The sequence below is a fragment of the Genypterus blacodes genome, unplaced genomic scaffold (genome assembly GCF_046128005.1).
Source record: "Genypterus blacodes isolate CSIRO-AG114 ecotype Tasmania unplaced genomic scaffold, CSIRO-AGI_Gbla_v1 ptg000218l_1, whole genome shotgun sequence".
In the NCBI taxonomy this organism is placed as follows: Eukaryota; Metazoa; Chordata; class Actinopteri; order Ophidiiformes; family Ophidiidae; genus Genypterus; species Genypterus blacodes.
In genome coordinates this window covers 49,262-70,559 of record NW_027467017.1, presented here as the reverse complement: position 1 = coordinate 70,559, position 21,298 = coordinate 49,262, and the positions used below count along the sequence as shown (strand labels likewise).

The following is a 21,298-nucleotide window of genomic DNA, read 5'->3' as shown; positions in this document are numbered from 1 at the left end:
GACGCCAAAGCTCAAGTGCATCAGAAACAAGCATCAGCATGGAGTCCCTGAAGGCATCGTGGAATGCAGAGAGCCTCAGCACTCCCTGTCCTCCCTCTTCTCAGCGCTTCAGTAACATGCGTGATCATTTTACACATTTATCAGAATCATCAGAGGAACCTCACTAATATTCTGTCACCAAATCACCCAGAAGTGAAAAAAGCTCTGATCAATCACGCCATCGTAAGACTGTCTGCCTCTCTCAACGCTTCAAACTTCTAGCAATCACACACAAAAAAGGATAAAAACAGAAATTCAGATGTCTGCTGTACCTCGATGTCTGACTTGGCCAAACTCCTGAAGAAGCGGAAATGGTGCTGGACTCCAGCGTGGGAGTCGAGCTGGATCAGGACCAGATCCACTCCCTTCTTGTAGCCATCGGGGAGCTGATTATAAGAGTCCTGGGCCTCGGCAGAATACAGCAGCGCTCCGGCACTGATTAACAACAGCAACGCAGCAGCCATCTTACCCTGTGTGTGTCAGTGTTTGTGTGTGTGTAAGTGTGTTTGCGAGCGCAGGCAGCTGGACCGTTATGTCACTGTGTGTTCTGAACCCCCCGCTCTCCTGCCCGGGTAAATATTATCGAGCACAACAAGTTGCGTTTAAGGCTGTGGTAGCCAACAAGGGTCGCTTTACCTTTTATCTTTCAGACATCCCACAATGCCCTGCAGCGAAACAGATTGAAGCTTGTCCCAGGAAAACACATTCCATGAAATGAGCCGTTTCCCAGAAATTGAGTAGGACTCACACCCAGACTACAATGGATCTCTAATCAAAGTCCTGGAAAAGCTCTCAGCCCTGGGATGAATAAGGGTTGCCTGGGGTCAGATGGGGGCGGGGCAGGAGGCTAGCGGCTCCTTTGGCTCGGCTTCACTGAGGCAGAAACAGGAATCTGGGTCATTTACAGTAAACAGGGTTGTTCTAGAAAGGTTCTTCCCATTCCCATTAACGGATTAGTCAACAAATTCCAATCACAATGACGCTGCACCCACAAAACGCACAGAAAAACAGATCACAGTTTCTCCCAAAACCTCCATAAAAAACAGGAATGAACATCCTGAAGGCAACATGGAGTCAAGTTACATAAGCTGGAGCAGAGTCAGCAGCAGGACAGAGTGCAGCTCTGCTCCAGGCCTTCGTCTCTGCCAGTTGGACCACTCTGTCTCAGGTTCTGCAGAGACTACGGCCTCAAAAACAACCAACTCAATGTCTTCACGCTTTGAACAGAGACCCGGACACTTGACTGACAGAATTACTCTACAACCTGAGGGCTGATCAAGTTTGCTGCCTCAGTCTGACCTTGTTTACTATCAGGCCAAGCAGCAACCTCAGAGGGGTTCTAAAGGGAAGGCAAGAACACACAGTTTGTCTTTTTGCAGAGGATGTTATTGTGTTCCACAATAACATTGAGCCTGAATCTACACTGAGCCTGATTCTTTCTCTCCACCACTCCCCCAGAGATGAGAGAAACATCTACATTCTCTCAACCTTCTCAGAATCCTGTAAAGTTCAACGGTCTTCACAGGACAGAGGCTTGTTTTGTGTTTCTGGTCCAAAAGCTGATTGATTGTCGCTAGACTTCCTCCAGAGTGTGAGAAAGTTCCAAACATTTTACAGCCAATTTCTCTCCCTGCTCACAGATCTACAGGCGATGTCAGACTAATGACTGGAAACTTGTTTCTTTATTGCAGGCGTGCCAGGATGGGGGTGTGTGAATGTGGGACTGTGGGACTGGGGAGGGGAGGGGAGGGTCTTTGGGTTGGATGTCTCCCCTGTTTGGTTTTGGTTTGTCCCCCCTTTTTGTTTCTTGTTCCCCTTCTGCGTTGTTTGCCTGCACCGTGTCGTTCCAACCTAACCTCTGCTGTCTGCTGTCGTTTGTCTCCCATTGTCTTTGCTAGCCCCCCCCCCCCGTCTCCCCCGTATGCTCTACCCGAGTCCCGACTGTCTGAGTCATGAGCTGGAGTCACCGTCTCCTCGTCTCTGGATGCATCTCGTCCACATCTCCAAAGTCCCAATCAATAAGAATAATTAATAATAGACGAAAAAATTAATTAATGAAGAAAAAATAAAATAAAACTCTCAACTTAATAACTTCAATCCAGCTTTGACTCACATGAGCCATTTACATTTGGTTGGTGAACTTTTCCTTTAAACATAAGTCAGTGCCAGCTTCCTCTTCTTCTTCTTCTGTTTCTAAATTGTAGCAATAAACATTCTGGAAAGCGTGATCAAAACTTTATTATTATTATGTGTATCCCAGTAAATAGTTCAACATGATTGAACACTTCATGCTCCTCCCGCTACGTCTCTGCAACTAAAGGATGAAAACAATAACAAAGGTTCCATCTCAGCTGTGTTAGGATTACATATGTTCCTTTACTTTAACATTGTAGGGAAACAAAAAGCACAAACCGACCATTAAAGGTGTCACAATGGATACAAATCTGTCCACCTTGTGTCTTTATGCATTTCAATCTATTTCTGCTAGAGAACCCGGGGCTCCAGTGTCGTCCATGCGGTTACAGTGACGAACTCGGGCCGCCTTCTTGACCTGTCAATAAGATCAATCAAGTTCAGTTTAAGGCAAATACACAAAAGTCAGAAATGAAATGTTTTTACACACACAAGGCCCAAACTCACCGCCGTCAGAGCCGGAACGGGCATGCAGTGGATGTACGGTTTGGGTTGCGGTGCAATTTCCCCGTTGCGTGTTTTGTAGCAGATGCCACAATCAACCAAAGGCTGCAGAGACACAGAGAGACCAGTCAGAGCCAGCAGAGGCGTCACAGCGCTGAAGAGACGGACGGGAAACTCACTTGGTCTTCTGTGAACTGGCAGCTTTGACTGTCCGCGGTTCCTTTGGGGCATTGGGTGGCTTTAAGGAAGAAGTGGTGGTAGATGTAGATCACACCGGATCCAGGCTGAGGAGGAAGAGAGGAGAAGAGGAGTAGAGGAAAGAGAAAAGGGAAGGAAGTGAGATGAGGGATGAAGAGAAATAGAGGGAAAGTTGGGATGAAAAGAGGAAGGTGAGCATGGAGAAGCTGTCACTCTGCAGGGATTCAGACGTCTCCTGTACGATACCTGGGTGTCTGACTGCAACAGACTCCTGAAGAAGAAGAAATGCTGCTGGACGCTTGGACGGGAGTTGAATTTCCTCAGGGCCAAGTCCACTCCTTTCTTGAAGTTCTCTGGCAGGCGATTGTAATTTTCCCGCTGCGCCCCAACAGAGAACAACAACACGGCCCCGCAGAACAGCAACGGCAACAGAGCGGCCATCTTCCTCTTCTTTCGCTGCTTCTCTGAGCGAGGAAGAGTGGGACGGACGGGACGCCTACACACAGAGAGGGGAAACAAGAGACTCCCTTTTTTGGGAAGCACAGAGTACAACTTGTTTTCGCAACAAGGATCTGGCACTCAGAGAGCTCATACCTCCGCCAAGCCCGAGGAGGCCTCCATTGAAGACTATGATGAACTGAAACAGGTTCATGTTCACACTGTGATTGCCCACATGTTGACTCTGCCACTTATGATTCCAATCTTACTGAGGACCTTTAACAGGTGCTGTTCTAGCGCCACCATCAGGTCAGACGAGTGCACACATCATCCAGTGTGGTTACAGAAGACTGATCCATTCATAAGAACTCTTCTGGCCCATGGTACCAGGGGTTCAAAGGTTCTTCCCTGGATTGCGTCCAACCTGCCTGCCAAGTCTCATCCAAACATTGTGTGTTTGTGCTCATTAGAGCTTTCAAAATGGAGCTCAGAGTGAAGGTGAGGAGGGGGAAGTCCCTGTGTGTCCCCTTCAAAGTCTCATTCAGATTTCATTAAATTAGAACACAGAGGACAAAAGGTGATAAAATAGAAAACATCCTTTATTTCTCAGACTGGATGGAGAGAAACTGAAGTGGCACTAACACAGAGAAGTACAAACACACTCACACAACAGGAAAGCACAATGACTGAACAGGCGATTGATGATTTATAATGATCATGTTTCAGATAAGCAAGAACCCTGAAGGTGGAATTAAGCATTAACCCTTTACTAAAGACCCGCTGAGTCTCTTACTCAATGATCTGCTATCGGTTATGTCAGAGACCTCAGTGTGCAGGTTAATGATCCTGCCACTGCCCTTGAGCAAGGCACCAAGCTGTGGACACCGTGGCTGCTCACTGCTCACATGGTTAGGATCTGTAGCTGCAGAGAGGTGAGGAGGAGTGAGGTGGGATTGAAGTCTGGCTTGTTGATTCATGATGTAAAGATGATTGGTCTGATATTTTTGGATCAATATGACCTCAATATGAGCAGAATGATGTGGGAGAAGGCAGAGTTTGATCTGGTTGGACTAAAAAACTCTTAACTTCAATAACTTCAATCCAGCTTTGACTCACATGAGTCTTTTACATTTTGGTGTGAGCTTTTCCTTTAAACATAAACAAATCAGTCCCAGCTTCTTCTTCTTCTTCTTCTTTTGATCAAACTTTAGACTTTATCAACCCTTAAACTTTATTTATATGTGTATCCCAGTAAAGATTGTGTAGCTTTTCCTGCTACGTCTCTGCAACTAAATGATCCAAACAATATCAAAGACTCTATCTCAACTGTATGAGAGTTATTTATGTGCAGTGAACTTCCTTTAGTTTTGCATTGTAGGTAAACAAAAAGCCCAAACCGACCATTAAAGGTGTCACAGATCTGTCTTTACACGTGTGTATTCTGCATTTCACTCTGTCCCCGTTGTCGCCAGTAGAGACGGGGCTCCACTGCTGTAAGCCAGAGCGTTACAGTGACGCACCCGGGCCGCCTTCATTTCCTGTTAGAAAGAAATGAAGTTTAGTTAATGGCAAATACATAAAAGTCAGAAATGAGTGTTTTGACATCCCGAGACCCAAACTCACCGCCGTCAGCACCGGCTTGTGCATGCAGTGGATGTACGGTTTGGGTTCTGCCTCGATTTCCCCGTTGAATGTTTTGTAGCAGATGCCACAATCAATCAAAGGCTGCAGTGACACAGAGAGACGAGTCAGAGCGAGCAGAGACGTCACGGCCCTGAAGAGACGGGAAGAGAAGGCAAACTCACTCTGTCCGCTCTGAACTGGCAGCCCTGACTGTCCACGGTTCCTTTGGGGCATTGGGTGGCTTTAAGGTAGAAGTGGTGGTAGATGTAGGTCACACCGAATCCGGGCTGAGGAGGAAGAGAGGAGAAGACGAGGAGAAGGAAAGAGAAAAGGGAAGGAAGTGAGAAATAAAGGGATGGGGGTTTGAAGAGAAATAGAGGGAGAGTTGGGATGAAAAGAGGAAGGTGAGCATGGAGAAGCGGTCACTCTGCAGGGATTCAGACGTCTCCTGTACGATACCTGGGTGTCTGACTGCAACAGACTCCTGAAGAAGACAAAATGGTGCTGGACGCTTGCGTGAGAGTTGAATTTCCTCAGGGCCAAGTCCACTCCTTTCTTTAAGTTCTCTGGCAGGACATTGTAATTTTCCTGCTGCGCCCCAACAGAGAACAACAACATGGCCCCGCAGGACAACAGCAACCGCAACAGAGCTGCCATCTTCCTCTTCTTCCTCTGCTCCTCTGAGCGAGGAAGAGTGGGACGGACGGGACGCCTACACACAGAGTGAGGAAACAAGAGACTCCCTTTTTTGCCCTGGAGGGAAGAACAGAGTACAACTTGTTTTTACAACGTGGATGTGAATGCACAACGAGCTGGAGGCGCTCAGAGAGCTCATACCTCCGCCAAGCCCGAGCAGGCCTCAACTGGAGACTGTGATGAAATGAATCAGGTTCATGTCGACACTGATCACCCACATGTTGCACCATACTCTCTGTGTGTGTGTGTGTGTGTGTGTGTGTGTGTGTGTGTGTGTGTGTGTGTGTGTGTGTGTGTGTGTGTGTGTGTGTGTGCTCCAAGTGTTTCTACACATTAACTTTCTAGCATTCTTCATCCAAATCACACCACATGACAAAACATGATAAATAGAAAATATCCTTTATTTCTCATCAATATTTGAACCATGTATGTACAAGGGAACATGAGCGACAAGCCACACACACTTCATATTGCTTTGAAATGGAACAACAGACGATCCGCGTTTGACAAACACAGACGCTACTTTCATCCACGGGCGTGATGAGCAAACGGAGAACCCCCCCCCCCCCACTCACACACACACACACAGAGGAGTGTGTTTGCTAACGGATAAATAACGGGGCAGCTGATCACTTCCTGGTCCCGCAGGCACTTATGGAGTTTGTGCAAAATGTAAAGAGAGAAAGAGAGAGAGATGGCGACGATGTAGCGGAAGAGTAGCGTCTGAGGCACAAGCAGCCAAAGTTCAACCGAAGCTGGGGCCAATATGAGTGTCGCGCCGATACAATCAAGAACTCTTACAGCATGACGTATGATAAAGGCTCTGAAAATGGAGGCTCTTTAAATGGAGGCTCTCTGAATGGACGCTCCTCCCTCTCGGATAACGGGATTGTCGACACTTAAATGTTACGTTTGCGCAGATAAAACGGTAAAATCGACTAAAAGACTTAATCCGCGGAATGTTGGACTGCTATGAAAATATTTCAGACTTTAAAACTCAAACATGTGGGAGCGCCAAGATGACTGAACTGAGCTGCAGCTTCACATTCTGACCACCAAACTATTTACAAGACGTGTTTGGCACTTGGATGAAGATCCCGATGAGCTAACAAACGACCCACAAACTGACAATTCACCACGTGACACAGACCACAACCCTCCAATTGTACATTAGTGCTTCAGTGTGTGTGTGTGTGTGTGAAGGTTTAGTGTGTATTAGTAATATGAACCCACCAAGGTAAGAGTGTATGAAAACCTAACGCTGTGTTGACTGTGTTTGGTGCGGCTCCCTCTGCTGGCCATCTACAGTCACTGCAGGTACAGAAGCTGATTCACACGTTTCATGTTTGTAACAAACAGCTGGAGTTTGGGGATGGAGGAAGCAAAACAAAGCAACACTGCCACCTCATGAAACACTAAGGAAGTAAAACGATCACATACAATTCAGTCATCTACTCTGATTTGGTGTCTTTTTAAAAAATAAACAAAGAAAAGTGCGGCGAGTAAGGTGATTGGCTGTCTAAAATAAGGCGGAGCACCTCTCTGGGCACACCTCTGGGCACACCTCTGGGCACACCTCTGGGCGCACCTCTGGGCACACCTCTGGGCACACCTTGGTTTCCTTCATAAGGCGCTTGGTGAGATTTAAAAGAGCGACAAGACGCGAGCAACAACAACAACATGAAGTAAAGCAATAAGTCACTATGTTAATATAAGGAATGTATCCCATAATAATCCTCCACATATTCAATGTGAATCAGAGCAACGTCTCATCAATCCGTCTGCAAGCGTAGCTATGGTAACCGCGTTTCATTTGGAGCACGAGATCACTTACATTATTTAAATTAGAATCTTGTCCCCTGAAGTTTATATATATATATATATACACACACATACAGTATATAGTATATATATATATATATATGAAAATGTATATTATAAATACACAACAACGACTCGGATGACGTCATCATTTACAGAACCTCCCTGTGCGTGTTGCACTGGGCGGAGCACCTAAACGTGCCGCGCCATCAAATAGTCAAAGAACTCCACAAAAGTAACAAGTAACCATTCGCCCCTGGAGGGTTCAGGGGTCAGGGGTCAGGGGTCGGGGATCTGGGCCTGGGCTACACGGGCATGTGCATCTCCGTGTACTCGTCCTGACAGTCCCGCTCGTCAAAGTTGGGCTCTGCGTCGTCGGCGTCCAGCTGGAAGAGAGAGAGAAGACACGACGACATCAACAACACATGTGACCTCACTGACTGAACTCTGGGGGCATTTTAAACGTGTGTGTGAGCGCTCTTCTGTTCTTGGTTGTGGTCTTGCACTCATCACTCATTCATATTGATTGATCACTTCCTTGCGTTACAGTCTTATCTCCCTGCTTTTGTCTGTGGCCTTTTTGTCGAGTCACGCTGAGCTGTTGTGCGTCGACACCCACACCGCTGTAGCTACAGTGGAAATATGTCCACCTGACACCGCACATCTATATTTAAACAAAGGATGAGAGGCATAAACCCAGAGAATGTAAGGAGCTATACGACTCTGAAGCCCTGCTGCTCATCCTCAGCTACAACAACCTGGAAAAGGAGAGGAACTCAGACAAACGGGAGTCTGGGACGTGAAGAGCGTTTACGGTTGCCCCTGCGTGTTCAGACGCTTTGGGCAGGTGAAGCGTGGATAAAGAGGCAGACTGCGCCTCCCTGTGGCAAACTCACATATAGCATCTCTCTGACGGTGAAGATGCGAGGCAGCAGGAACATCTTGACGGGGACGGTGAGGATGAGGACGAAGGGGAAGGCCAGCGACGCCTGGGTGGACATGACGGCCCACAGCAGCGCCAGGCACACCACCTGGAGACACGTGAACAGGTGCATCCGCAGCGTACGGACCTGGACGGGACAGAGAAGGGTCACTCCTGCTCTGCTGGTGGGATTTCATCACCCCCCTCCCCCCTCCCCCCCCTTTGGCGCGGCCCCTCACCTTGCGGACGTAGGTGTGGTCAGGGTGGTACTTGGGCGGCATCAGCAGCAGCATCATGCGCTCCGTCAGCTGGATGCCGTTGAGCGACATCACGCCCATGTAGAGGAAGATCCCAAAGAGCACGGCGAGGGGGATCTGACGCAGAAGGTCCCCGATCACGATGGACATGCCTGAGGCGGCGGACAGGAAAGGGTTAAGAACAATCAGACACACGAGGGGGGGGGGGGGGGGGGGGGGGGGGTCGGTCTCCACGCCTGACACTCACCAACCATGATGGCCACCAGAAGCCCCGTGACCCGCTGCTCCTTCACTTCCTGGATACGGGGCTTGTCTCCCGGGGCGACGGCCTTGCTCATGACCGTGAGGGCGTTGACGTGGGTGACGGAGCGGACGGTGGCGGCCGACATCCAGGGCAGCCCGAACACAGCCGAGCAACCGCCCAGCACCACGATCAGCAGCAGGTCCAGATGGAAACCAGAACCTTTCACCAGCATCCGCTCCTTCTTACTCACGATCAGGCTGGAGCCCAAACGGAGAACGGGTGAGGAACAAAGTCACACGTCACTGAAGCATCTAATCATTTGTACACTAGCAGGGTAGGAGGAGCTTAACTCAGGTGTGGTGAATGTTAATGGCGCTCCCATGGCAGACTCACGTGGTGATCTGCGTCTCCATGAAGATGAGGATGAAGACCAGCAGGGCCGGCAGCACCGAGGCGAACATCATCCAGATGGGGAAGCTGCCGTCGCTCCCCAGGGGGTTAATGATCCAGCCACGCACTTTGGGACTCGTCACTGAGAAACCTCGGGGAACGCTCAGCTTCTGCAGGAGGACACACACACACACACACACACACACACACACACACACACACGTGAGCCGAGCGCAAAGATGGCTGACGCACGCGGAGAAGACAAATCAAAGTATCCAGACTGAGTGGCGGTGTGTGAGTCGTACTTGTGTGAAGGTGTCTTGTATGCTGTAATCCATCAGGACCATGATGAGGATGGCGATGGGGACGCCGAAGTCTCCAATCACCCTACGAAGCTGAACACAACCACAGAAACGTGAGCAAGACGTCCAGCTGGTCAGAGTCCAAACAGAGACGGCGTCTGGACGCTTCTCACCCTGCCTGGGAAGAAGGCGCTGTTCTTGAACTTGCGTAGGTAGAAGGCGATGAAGAAGGTGCCGGCCATGAGCACGAGGGAGAGCAGGGCCGTGTTGGGCTCGCCCAGCAGCGACACCGCCTCGCCGTCCGACGCCTCAGTGGTGTTCACTGTGGACGCGTTGCCCTCGGTGACGTTGGCAAGGCCACAGCGTGTCAGCGGGTGATCTTTGAAAATCTGGCAGACGAGACACACACACACACGCACGCACACACACACACACAGACTGAGTTTAGTTGGGCCGACACACCCCCACACCTGATGTAGCGACCTGTGACCTGTGACCTCAGACGCACCCTGGCGAGCTTAATGAAGGTCTGGCTGATGAAGATGAGGGAGATGAGGAAGGAGAAGATCTCCTGGGTGAAGCGGGAGACGAAGCGGACCAGGAAGCTTCCCTCGAAGGCCACCGTCACCACGACGATGACCACCAGCCAGGCCCCGATCCAGACGCGGCCCGTCAGGTACTCCATGCTGTTGTCGTTGCAGAACTGCGATCGCAGAGCGGTGAAGGGTTAACCATGAAGCCGTTACCTTCCTGTTAGCCCACCAATGACCTCTGACCTCACCGTGTAAAAGGCCTCTTCAAAGACCAGCAGGGGGCCGGAGAAGCCCACGACCAGGAGGGGCTGGGCCCCCAGCAGAGAGAAGACCACGCCCTGCACCGCCGTGGACACGATCAGCTCAGACACACCGATCAGGCCGTTGGTCTTCTCACCTGAGGACACACACACACACACACACACACACACACACACACACACACACACACACACACACACACACACACACACACACACACACACACACACACACACACACACACACACACACACACACACACACACACACACACACACACACCACAGCTACTGTTACACCTGCACACAGAGAGAGAGAGAGAGAGAGAGAGAGACACACACACACACACAGAGGGAGAGAGAGGCCCGCACACAGAAAGAGAGACACACACACACACACTCAAACCCACACACACACTGACTCACCCAGCAGGCCTCCAAATGTTATGGCTGGTGACAGAGCAGCGAAGTAGATGAAGATGACCGCCGCCATGCACTGACTGTTCAGGGCGTCCTTGAAGTCGCTGACGTACTTTGGGTAGCGGCGGCGAATGTCCCGTACGAGGCCGCCGAAGGGGCGCCCGGTGCGCTGCAGGGGGTCGTCAGACTTCCTGGAGGGCGTGAGGAGAGCTTCTGTGTGACGGAGACGGAGCGGACGGTTAGAACCTGAAACAGGAGAAGGACCGCGGCTCCCAGACCCGGACAGAGCCAGGATCTGGGTCCCGAGTGGACCCAGGCCGAGCCCAGACCCAGTGACGGTCCCCTCTCACCTTTGTCCTTCAGGCTCTTGGGCTCCTTGGCTCCTTGGTCCTCCCTCTTGTGGAGCATCTCCCTCTGGAAGCGAGCCACGGAGCGCAGGAGCTCGTCGTCGCCCATCTCCGACGGCGGCAGCACGATGCTGCAGTCCAGGAAGCTGTTGATGGCGTTGAGGAGGTCCTGCCTGTCGTCTGCCAAGTAGGCCGCCTCGTGGAATTGCTGAACGGAGACGGACAGGTGTTACTAACGCCGTCACCGCCGCTGGGGACGCCTGGAGCTAAGTGAGGTCACGTGCTCACCTTGTCAGACATGAGCGTGGAGATGGAGCGTCCGATCTGATGGTAGTCCATGCTGGTGGTGGCCGGGCCCAGCAGCACAAAGAGGAACCTGACGGGCACGGGAACCTCCAGGACCGACTCCAGCTCCACCGCCTCCTGCAGCCGCACAAACGCCATGGTGGGCTGCTCCAGGAAGTGCACGCTGCCTGGAAGTCACACACACAGAGTACTGCAGTGAGGTTGATGTTGGTGAGGTCATCTCTGAGCTCCAGCGGTGCGGCGCTCCAGTGACGCACCTACGAGGACGACTGTGGCCTCGGCGTTCTCCGGTATCTTCTCCAGCAGCTTCAGCTCGTGTTTGGATTTGGAGCGATGTATTCCAGGCAGCGGGATGGAATCCTTCAGCTGAAAATGCCAAGGCAGGAAGTGGAATAAGGATAACAAAGAGAAGAAGTCTCCTATAGTTCTGGTGCTACGCCTCCACTTACCGGCACGTCGATCTTCTCCAGGTCGACGCGCGTGTCTGCGTCTCCGGCGGCGTTGATGGTGCCCATCAGAGGGTCGGTGACTGACGGCTCGGGCTGATGGCTGTGGTTGGCACTGTGGTGGTGCGTGATCAGGCTGCCCAGGCTGGCTGCTGAGATGTTCCTGGGGAAAGGGCTGCTGTGCTCCTTCTCATCGCTCGGGTGACTGAGGGGAGGAGGGCAGAGGTGAGGGAGGGGGGGGGTGAGAGACCATTGCCGTGACGACCAACTGGAGTAAGACACCGTGTTCTCTAAGCCAACAAGCAAACGATGAGGAAGCAACGTGAGTGATAAGAGCTCCTGCAGAGGTGTAGAAGAAGAGACGCATCCAACACCCAGGGTGGCAAACTCACATCCCACAATGCTCTGCTAGTGAGTCAATGAAGAACCGCAAGTGACCCCTCCTCCTCCTCAACCTGTTCCCAGTCACCTTGTGCAAATTTAAGCTAACACTCCGAAAAATAAATGGCCAAAGGAAAGATGGAACACAGGTGGGAGGCAGATTATCTGTTCAGGTGAAGGACAGACCTGTTTGTCTTGCGTAAGAAGCCGACGTGGCTGGAAGGAAAGAATATAACATAAGAAGACACGATGAAACTAAACACCGCCGCAAGAACAAGGAACCTGGACATGAAGCAGAGGCTTCAGAGAGCAGAGGAGATGGAGAGAAGTCACAGCTGTCACTCTTCATCCCTGGAGTAGACTCAGGTCTGTGCCTTACAGAGGAACCTTGGGGATTAAAATCAATGCATGGCACAACCACAGGACAAGAGGTCTTTAGAGAGGTATCCAACCAGAGAAGATGCAGGAGAACCATGCAGGTGAGCTCACAGTTCATCACTGCATCATACACCAGGGAAGCGCTGTGTGGCAAAGCTCTGAAAATGGAACGAGTACCACAACACGAGTAGTTCACTTTAGAAGAGCCAAAGGTTTGAATCAGCGCCACTTCGAGTCTTCTCTGGAGGAAAACGGAGACGTGCCTCATCAGACGGAGGGGAGATGGCTGCTCAAATGCTCTGTAGGTCTGAGGTCTTCCTCAGCTCAGAGCCTGAACCCTGAGCCCAAACATGGATGAACCAGCATCTAAGAAGAGATGTCGGGGATCTGGCTTAGGCCCAATGTGAGTGAAGCAAACTGAGCTGGGACTAAGCCTCTCTTTATGCTTGAAGCTTTGTTTATCATTATATATCTGCAGAGAAGGGAAAATATGCAGTATTGTTGTTAATCTTTCAATAAATATGGAGTCTGACCCGCGTCCTGGTCCCAGTTTCTTATTTTGGCCCCCTGTGTATTCAGTTTGACGCCCTGCAGTAGACCATGTGACCATGACGCAGACTGACCACTGAGTGGCGCTGTAGGCATGAAAGACGCCAAGTCCAGCTATGATACAAACCCTCGGTCTGTTACTTCCTGGTACAGGACAACGTTTCAGACTTATGACTGAGTAAAGGGATGTATTATATGTGATGCTCACTGGCAGGACCCCCATGCAGAGAGACTCACAGCTGCACCCCCCCCCCCCCCCCCCTTCAGGCTGAGGGACCATGTTTAGGTTGTGGTGCAGCCAGTCACCTGTGTTTGAGCAGCAGAGCCCTCAGGACGTTGGCTCGGTCCTCAGCCTTGATCTGGTCTGAGATGATCATCTGCTCCACCACCTGGTGGGCGATGCCAGGCAGGGTCTTCTGGTCAAGGTCCAGCAGCACCGCACCTGTGGACACAGACACACCCGCTCCATCATCTAATCTCCCTCACTCCCTCACCCACTCTACCCCGCTCTCCCTCCCTCCCTCCCTCACCCACTCCCCCCCTCTCTCTCTCCCTCCCTCCCTCCCTCACCGTGTGAGATGGTCTTCCGGAGCTCGAGCAAACTGCGGAAAGACAGCGAGGCCACGTGCGGTTTCCCCCAGCGGTCCGTCTCCTCCTCCACGTCTTCCTCAAACTTGATCCAACGGGCCGTCTCCTTCCACTGCATTCCCTGGTTCTTGTCCACCGTGAGCTCGTTCAGCTCCACAAACACCTGAGCGGGAGCAGAAGCAGCAGAGGCTCAGGAGCTTCTCAGCACATCTGCACACACACACATCCAGCATGGGACCCACACTCAGCCAAACAGCTGCACATCCCATCGCTTGGTTGGTTACTTTCTGTGCCTTTAGTGGAAACCAACCTGCACATCAGAGCAGCAAACAAGTGAGCCACTTCAACCCAGAACAGTCCAAACCTTAGTGTTATTACTCAGACACACACCGTGATCTCCTGCAGCTCCCGGGCCTCCTGGCAGGATCACACACACACACACACACACGTTAAGCAGCAGCAACATAAACATCATGCTGGTCAGACACATCAGCGCTGGACCGGGCTGCAGACGCCTGGACACCTGCTGCATGCCTGCTGCGACACCACGCTCACACGGGTCAAACCTGCCGCAACGCCACAGCGCCCAGCCTCACCTTCTGGTGACGAGCCATCAGAGCGGCGGCTTCCTGCAGCAGGACCCCCTCTGGACGCGAGGCAGAGCGGTACACAACCACCGGAGTCGGCTGGAGAAGCGAGACAGCGGTGCAAGGAGGAGGACTCAAACACTGACACATCAGAGGAGGGGACCCTCACTGTCACACACACACACATTCCTCTAACACACACACACACACACACACACACACACCCTGAGGGACCTGTTTACCTGGGCTGCTGGGGGCCCGTGTGTGTGTGTGTGTGTGTGTGGCGTGTTAATAAAACATGGCTCAGCCTCTCTGGTTACCCAGCAGCTGCTCTCGCTCCCCTTTTCTTTTCCGTGTGTGAAAGGAAAGAAGTCTTTCATTCATTTTTAATTGTCCTCTCCCGTCCCGTATTCCATTTACAAAGGAGGAGGACGAGGAAGAGGAGGAGGACGGGGAGGAGGAGGGGCTAAATTTGAGAGGGAAAGAAGATAAAATGCTTCCATTCTCCTGTTTCAGGTACATTTGATGCCAGAAAGAGAGAAAAGGCTCTGAAACATCAAACCCTCCGCCGCTCTGCAGCGCCCCCGGTGGACGTCTCACCTCGTGCGGCGTGCGGTCCTGTTTGCGGCTGCGGGTGCTGGGCTCTTTGTGGTCCTTCCCCATGTGCACCACTTGGCCCTTGGTGCTCTTCCTGACCAGGTGTCGTCGTACGCCGGGGACATCCTCGAACCGGTGGCCTGGAGACGAGAGGAGGGAGAGACGGGTCAGAGGGCGAGACGGGTCAGAGGGCGAGACGGGTCAGAGGGTTTATTAGGCAAGACTGAAGTCAGGAACAAACTGGCATCATGCACAAGTAAACATGTGTCCCAGGTGTGTGTGTGTGTGTGTGTGTGTGTGTGTGCGTGTGTGTGTGTGTGTGTGTGTGTGTGTGTGTGTGTTGTTGCTGCGGTAACAAAAGAGATCTCCTGTGAGTAAATAAAGTAAATCTACTCTGATCTCACGTATTTATATTCTCTGAGGTCCCGAGTTCAAATCTCAGCGCGGCGAGTCACAGAGTCACAGAGTCACAGAGTCGCGGTGGGTGGAGCTTTTGTTGTGGCGTTCCCTCAGCAGGGGGTGGAGTTACAGGAGCTGGCAGCGCAGCGATAAAATTAAGAGGAACAACTTTCAACCGTCAACTGATGCTCATGACGGACAGGAACCTCCACACTCTGTTCTGTTCCTCACATGAATGAGTGCCATCAGAACCTGAGGTGTTACAGAGCTGTAGAGCCGCACTGGGGTGAGGGGGGTCTTACAGAGGGAGGGGGGAGGTTTCAGGCGACGCACCACCGGACCCTCGTGCACACACAAAGTTCTGGATAAAAGTGGGAAGAGGAAGTCGGTGTTCTCTGACCGGCGCCTGACCCGCTGGACTGAAACTATCAGAACGCATCAGCAGGCAGAGGTGTTAAATGGCTCAGGTCGCACACAGAGGAGGGGGGAGGAAGGGGGAGGAGGGGAGGGGGAGGGGGGAGGAAGGGGCGGGGGGTCTCAGGGTTGAGCGGCGGCCAGCAGCAAAGACATTTACCCAGGATGCTTCACTGAGGCGGACCTGGACTTGTCTGGACGCCCAGGCTGACTCCAGCAACGTCTCTGTGTGTCTGTGTGTCTGTCTGTCTGTCTCTCTCTCTCTCTCCATTAGCCACCATATTGGTTCAAGCCCTTAGCTGACGCTCATTTAATAACGCGGCTCACAGACGAAGGGTCGACTCCCTGACTGTAAATCAGCCTGAACCCCGGCGGTAAACAGAGCGGCACCAGGCTGCTACAAACCAGCAAAAGGTCGGAGTGACCTGACAGAACTAAACAGAACTATAACTCTGGTTTCAGTCTGGGTCGTCTGAGTGAAGAAGACGAGTCTGTACTCACTCTTGATGCCGTCCAGGTCGGCGGAGGCCAGGGTTTGCGCCTCCACGTCGTCGGTGGGGATCCGTTGGTACTTGGCCTGCTCGGCGCCCGTCATGTTGCCCGTGCGCCGCCGCTCCTGCAGGTCGTAGCTGCGGCTGGCGGAGGAAACCCGGGCCAGCGGCGGGTGATCGGGCGGCGCTGCAGCGGTGGGAGACGTCTCAGGCGAGGCCGTCTTACTGATGAAGGAGGACAGAGGAGCTCAGATCAGACGGAAGGTAAACGGAACCATCAACCTACCGCTCTTACAAAGAGGACGACTCCACTCAAACAGCAAACACAATCATAAATATGGACTTTTTAACTCAAGCCTCTTCTCCTTCCATCCCAAAGCCTCTGTGCTCAGATCCTCCCCCAGGAGAAGGAGAGGGAGAGAGCTGGACGCCTGGGAGCAGAGTCAGTAAATGTCATAGGTGTGTGTGTGTGTGTGTGTGTGTGTGTGTGTGTGTGTGTGTGTGTGATATACGGCCTTGTGAGGGGAGGAGCGCTCGGGTTCGTCGGATCAGACCCAGCAGGCCCACTGGATGCCTGAGACATGGTAACGTACAGCGTGTCCTTCAGCGGCCAATAGGAGGCCGGCCTGAGCGCTCTCACCCAAACAACCGAAACATGACCAAAACAAGGATTGCGCAATGGCCGCAGCGGGAGAGGCGCGGTTATGAGACGGGTCGACATGCTAACACGCTAACACGGCGTGGGGACTCACTCTGTGGAGGCGGCGTCGTCCGTGTCCTGACCCGCGGCGGCCTCGCCCCGGGCTGAGCGGGGGCTCTCTGTGCCACTTTTGGCCCCGCGGTCTTCATCGGAGAGGAAGAACTGTGGGCGTAGAAGCAAAGCATGATGGGAGAACTCACAGGAAACACCGACACAGAAATGAAAAGAGATCAGATTCTGGATGAAATCAGCATTGGAGAGGACAGATAGTTAATCAGGTCAGAGCCGCTGGTGTCCTGACCTGAACCCTACTGATGATTGATTACTTCCACACTGAAACTTTCATAGAGGAAAATATGTCGATCCAGCAGCAGGAAGTGGCTGTTTGGCGACTCGTCAAATACCTTGACCTCCTCATTTCTGGGCTTGTCCGACTCCGAGGGAGCAGAGTGGACCTCCGACGTGTCCTCGTCCTCCTCCTCTTCATCCTCGCCCTCCTCGATGGGGCCGGTGCTGGGAGCTTGGCTGCTCTTCTGATCTTTGTCCTTCCTCCTTTTCTTGCTGCTCTTCTTCCTCCGGCCCTCGGGCAGTTTGGACAGAGGCCGGTGGATGTGATGAGAGGAGTGACGGTGGTCTGGAGGGACACAGGTTCAAATCAGACAAATCCTTCATGTTGGGACTCTCGGGCGAGATGTGGAGTGTTTGTGTTTGTGTTTGCGGGCTCACACTCGATGTCCTCCTCATGGTAGTTGTGGTGCTGCTCGTCGGGCACGACGGCAGCGGGACTGAGGATCTGCTGGAAGCGCTGAACGCCCAAGGCTTTGTTCAGGTCGCCATCGTCGTCCTCATCTGGGCGCGGGCCCGGTAAGGACGACGCAGCAGGAGGCTCAGGCTGCCAAACACAAGCAAACAATACAATCAATACACAAGATCAAGATCCATCAATAAGGAACCAGAAAGATGAGGTGAAAGAAACAAAGCATAATGTTTCTGCTGCTTAAATGTACTTTACTTCTTTACACAGACAGGAAATGATAACATGTCTGCTCTTTTGCTCTCTTTTGTTTTCTTCAGAGTGCCTTTTCCTCAAACGGCCACTAGAGGGAGCTGTGGCCCCGTCAGTGTGCAGGTCCACAGGTCCTTCACTCAGATGAGGCCTAACTCACAGACGGGTCATGTGCTTGGACGGCTCGGTCCACGCCGTCACAGAGATCACGTGGATCATAACCAGATCTGTTCCACTGCGGCGTCCCGCTGGGTCCCGCTGGGTCCCGCTGGGTCCCGCTGCGGCCGCTCCGCCGGCGGGATGTTGTGATAAGGATGGGCTGGACCCCCACGTCAGAGAAGGCCGTTACCATGGCTACTGGGCAGAATCTGCCAGCTCCCGCGGCGAGCCCTCACTGCCACACCTGGTGCCTCAGGTCACCATGACAACACATCTTTAAATGCAGCTGGATGCTTTAAATCTATATTATTATTATTAATTATTATTATGAAAGTTTACTAATTACTACTAATTTTACTTTAAGGATCAAAAGTAGATATTTGAAATACAAAGCTGGTTTAGAAGTAAAACAACTTTGAGTGAAGTCATGGAGAGAATAATGTATTGATCCGTCAATAAGAAGTCACACCAGACAATACTGTATACTGGACATGTACCATCAAACTACTGTGCTCTGTACGCCACTCTACAGTACACTACATGCCACACACGCCATGTCACATGCAGCTGTACATGCCACTTATGACATGTTAAGCTCATCGAATCCATCCAGACTGGAAACTGTGAGAGGGAAGTTCAAGAGTCGATGGCGGATGAGCGGCACAAGTGTTCACTGTGATCACACACACACACACACACACACACACACACACACACACACACACACACACACACACACACACACACACACACACACACACACACACACACACACACACACACACACACACACACACACACACACACACACACACACACACACACACGGAAAACTAAGCCAATCACTTTTCCCTGACAGATTCCCAGCAGATGGGAAAAGGAGGAGTGAGCAAACAGCAGCTTGACCTCGCCGACCTCCACAGCAAACTGCCGCAGACGCATCAGCACTTTGCATGTAGGCATTATCAGTATGAAGCGGGTCAGAGGTCACATGCCTCTCTGCAACACTAAAGACTTCTTTGATTGCACATCCAGAGCGTCTAACTGACACAACCGTCACTTTAAAAGTCACAATTTAAGGCTTTTTAAGCAGAATATTTGATGATTTTCCGTGATCATTATGTCCGATCGATTAATAGCGGTGCTTTGCTTGTAGTTTGGAGCATTTGTTGAGGTTTGAGGCCTTAATGATCCGGTCTGTAGGCATTAACATGGAGCCCCAGGTCATGCACGCTACAATAAAAGCTGAATACATCAATTAAACTGTTACAGCAGTAACGCCTCACACACATCTATTCTCCTGCGCTGATATCCTACCACAACATTCTCTCAGCCGCTTCACGTTACAGGGCGACAACGTGCAGATCAGGAAGTTACGAAAGGATAGCAAAGCAGGAAAAATATGTTTGTTTTGGGGGTCAAAGGTCATAGGAACCCAACTAAACGTGGAACTCTGGCACTCAGAGGCTTTACCACATAAGAGAGAGGGGGGGGGGGGGGGAGAGTCATTCTGCTGCACATTGTAAGAACTCCAGAAATATTACAAAAAAAGGACAAAACGATGACAATTTCCCCCCCGAAAATCACTGAAGGCACAAACGTCCTGCAAATGAGTGAATCCCTTGTAGAGCTGCTTAAGTACGGGCAGGTTCATTTCTACAGAGCTCTCATTCATATCATGGCTTCACAGTGAATCCCCCGAGGTGGGAGAGACGTGTGAGGGATCCTCAAAGAGTCGAGAGGACGTTTCACAACCGAGACCGCGTGCAACAACGAGAGGACGGCGACCGAAACAACGAGAATGTGTCCACACTCACCTGGCTCATGGCAAAGCTAGCTTGAGGGAATCACCGTCGGCGCTTTAATGGAGTGGAGCGTCGCCTCTGCGGCTCCCGACCCGGACGCCTCTGTTAAGAAGGCGGGAGACGTCCCCGGCTTATCAAAGCCTTGTGATATCCTAATCACGGCGCTATCGTGCGACCTGCCGCCTCCGCCGGCCTGCCCATTGTGACCGGGGCAGAATAAACAAGACTCTGGTTCTCGCCTGGAGGACGAACGCCGCCTGAAAGGACGAGCCGTGTTTGCACAAGCTCCAGAACAAAAAACCCCTGAGGTGGACGTTCACCTCTGCATTGTAACTTTGACAGGTGAAGCCTAAATATTGACCCAGGCGCTTTGAGTCAACGCCACTTCAAGGGCAAAGTAAACGCAGAGGAACGAGAGCTTTTCAAAAGGAAAGGGTTCAAAAGCTCAAGGTGCTAAAGAAAGCTGAGGGCCGCATGTGAGCAGCAGGTAAGAACCAAGGACCGTCACAAAGCTCCATGTCTCACCTCCACCTCTGCTCCGATACTCACAGCCTCTACACATCCGTCACAATGCTCCAGAACTTTTCCATGACGCTTCCTACGACTTGCCCGGGATTTCAACGACCACGGAAATCAAAGCGTGCAGGAGTCCAGATCGATGCAGATGTCTAAAGCATTTCCTGGACCTGACCCTAGACACTTTAAGTCAAGAGATGAGCCACACTGTGACTCATCTCTTGACTTAAACGCTCCATAAACAATTCAAAGCGCTGAATTCAGAGCACAGATCAATGAAGCGTTCTGCCCTTTAACTCCGGCCACTGTAGAGAAGAGCGTTCTGAAGCGTTCTGAAGTGTGTGTGCGCTCACAGGCAGAGGAGAACAAGGACGAGCACACTGGACCTGATGTGGAGGACATTAGGTGTGTCCTTGGGTGGGCTCAATCCAACATGGTCAGCATTCAGAGGGGAGAGGGAGAGAGAGGGGGGGGGGGGGGAGAGAGCAAAGAGAGAGAGAGACAGAGAGACAGAGAGACAGAGAGAGAGAATCATGTAATACAGTGTGAATGACGTCTCACTCAAACTGATGAATGTCCCAGTTCTCAGTCTGAGCTTCCTGTGGTAGAGCTCCACTTTGACTCCATCAGAGACGTCAGCGGCGTCACCGTGGTTTCCAGCAGAGGAGATAACCTCGCCCACTTTCACGCTGCAGGGCGCATCTCAACTAAAGATCTGACACCGACACTGAGTGAGCGACGGAGGCGACCAGACGACGTGTTCTGACCAAGAGCGCCGCCTCAAGATGGAGACGCGTTGGGAAACCAATGTTCCAAGTCGAGGGGCGGCTTCTCAGCTCCGCCCCCGTT

At 51.9% G+C, this 21,298-nt stretch overlaps 1 protein-coding gene across 6 annotated transcripts in view; it reads right to left on the bottom strand.

Annotated features, from left to right (window-relative positions):
• Positions 1 to 6,014: 6,014 nt before the first annotated feature.
• The window catches only part of slc4a2b (solute carrier family 4 member 2b), a 28,767-nt gene continuing 13,483 nt past the window's right edge, over positions 6,015 to 21,298 (bottom strand). For 3 of the 6 annotated variants that reach the window (XM_076170462.1, XM_076170461.1, XM_076170464.1), the window contains 22 exons: positions 17,690 to 17,855; positions 17,368 to 17,597; positions 17,016 to 17,125; positions 16,274 to 16,488; positions 14,963 to 15,099; positions 13,758 to 13,938; positions 13,494 to 13,629; positions 11,883 to 12,084; positions 11,691 to 11,799; positions 11,416 to 11,600; positions 11,131 to 11,335; positions 10,787 to 10,993; positions 10,349 to 10,497; positions 10,076 to 10,270; positions 9,741 to 9,956; positions 9,571 to 9,660; positions 9,269 to 9,435; positions 8,879 to 9,132; positions 8,614 to 8,783; positions 8,349 to 8,522; positions 7,244 to 7,838; positions 6,015 to 7,207 (listed from right to left, as the gene is read on the bottom strand). In XM_076170462.1, the coding sequence (XP_076026577.1) occupies positions 7,758 to 7,838; positions 8,349 to 8,522; positions 8,614 to 8,783; positions 8,879 to 9,132; positions 9,269 to 9,435; positions 9,571 to 9,660; positions 9,741 to 9,956; positions 10,076 to 10,270; positions 10,349 to 10,497; positions 10,787 to 10,993; positions 11,131 to 11,335; positions 11,416 to 11,600; positions 11,691 to 11,799; positions 11,883 to 12,084; positions 13,494 to 13,629; positions 13,758 to 13,938; positions 14,963 to 15,099; positions 16,274 to 16,488; positions 17,016 to 17,125; positions 17,368 to 17,597; positions 17,690 to 17,855 (3,579 nt within the window). In that variant the 3' untranslated portion in view covers positions 6,015 to 7,207; positions 7,244 to 7,757. Of the gene's footprint in view, positions 7,839 to 8,348; positions 8,523 to 8,613; positions 8,784 to 8,878; positions 9,133 to 9,268; positions 9,436 to 9,570; positions 9,661 to 9,740; positions 9,957 to 10,075; positions 10,271 to 10,348; positions 10,498 to 10,786; positions 10,994 to 11,130; positions 11,336 to 11,415; positions 11,601 to 11,690; positions 11,800 to 11,882; positions 12,085 to 13,493; positions 13,630 to 13,757; positions 13,939 to 14,371; positions 14,462 to 14,962; positions 15,100 to 16,273; positions 16,489 to 17,015; positions 17,126 to 17,367; positions 17,598 to 17,689; positions 17,856 to 19,945; positions 20,319 to 21,298 lie in introns of those variants that run through there. The other 3 variants (XM_076170466.1, XM_076170465.1, XM_076170463.1) reach the window with 3 other exon arrangements.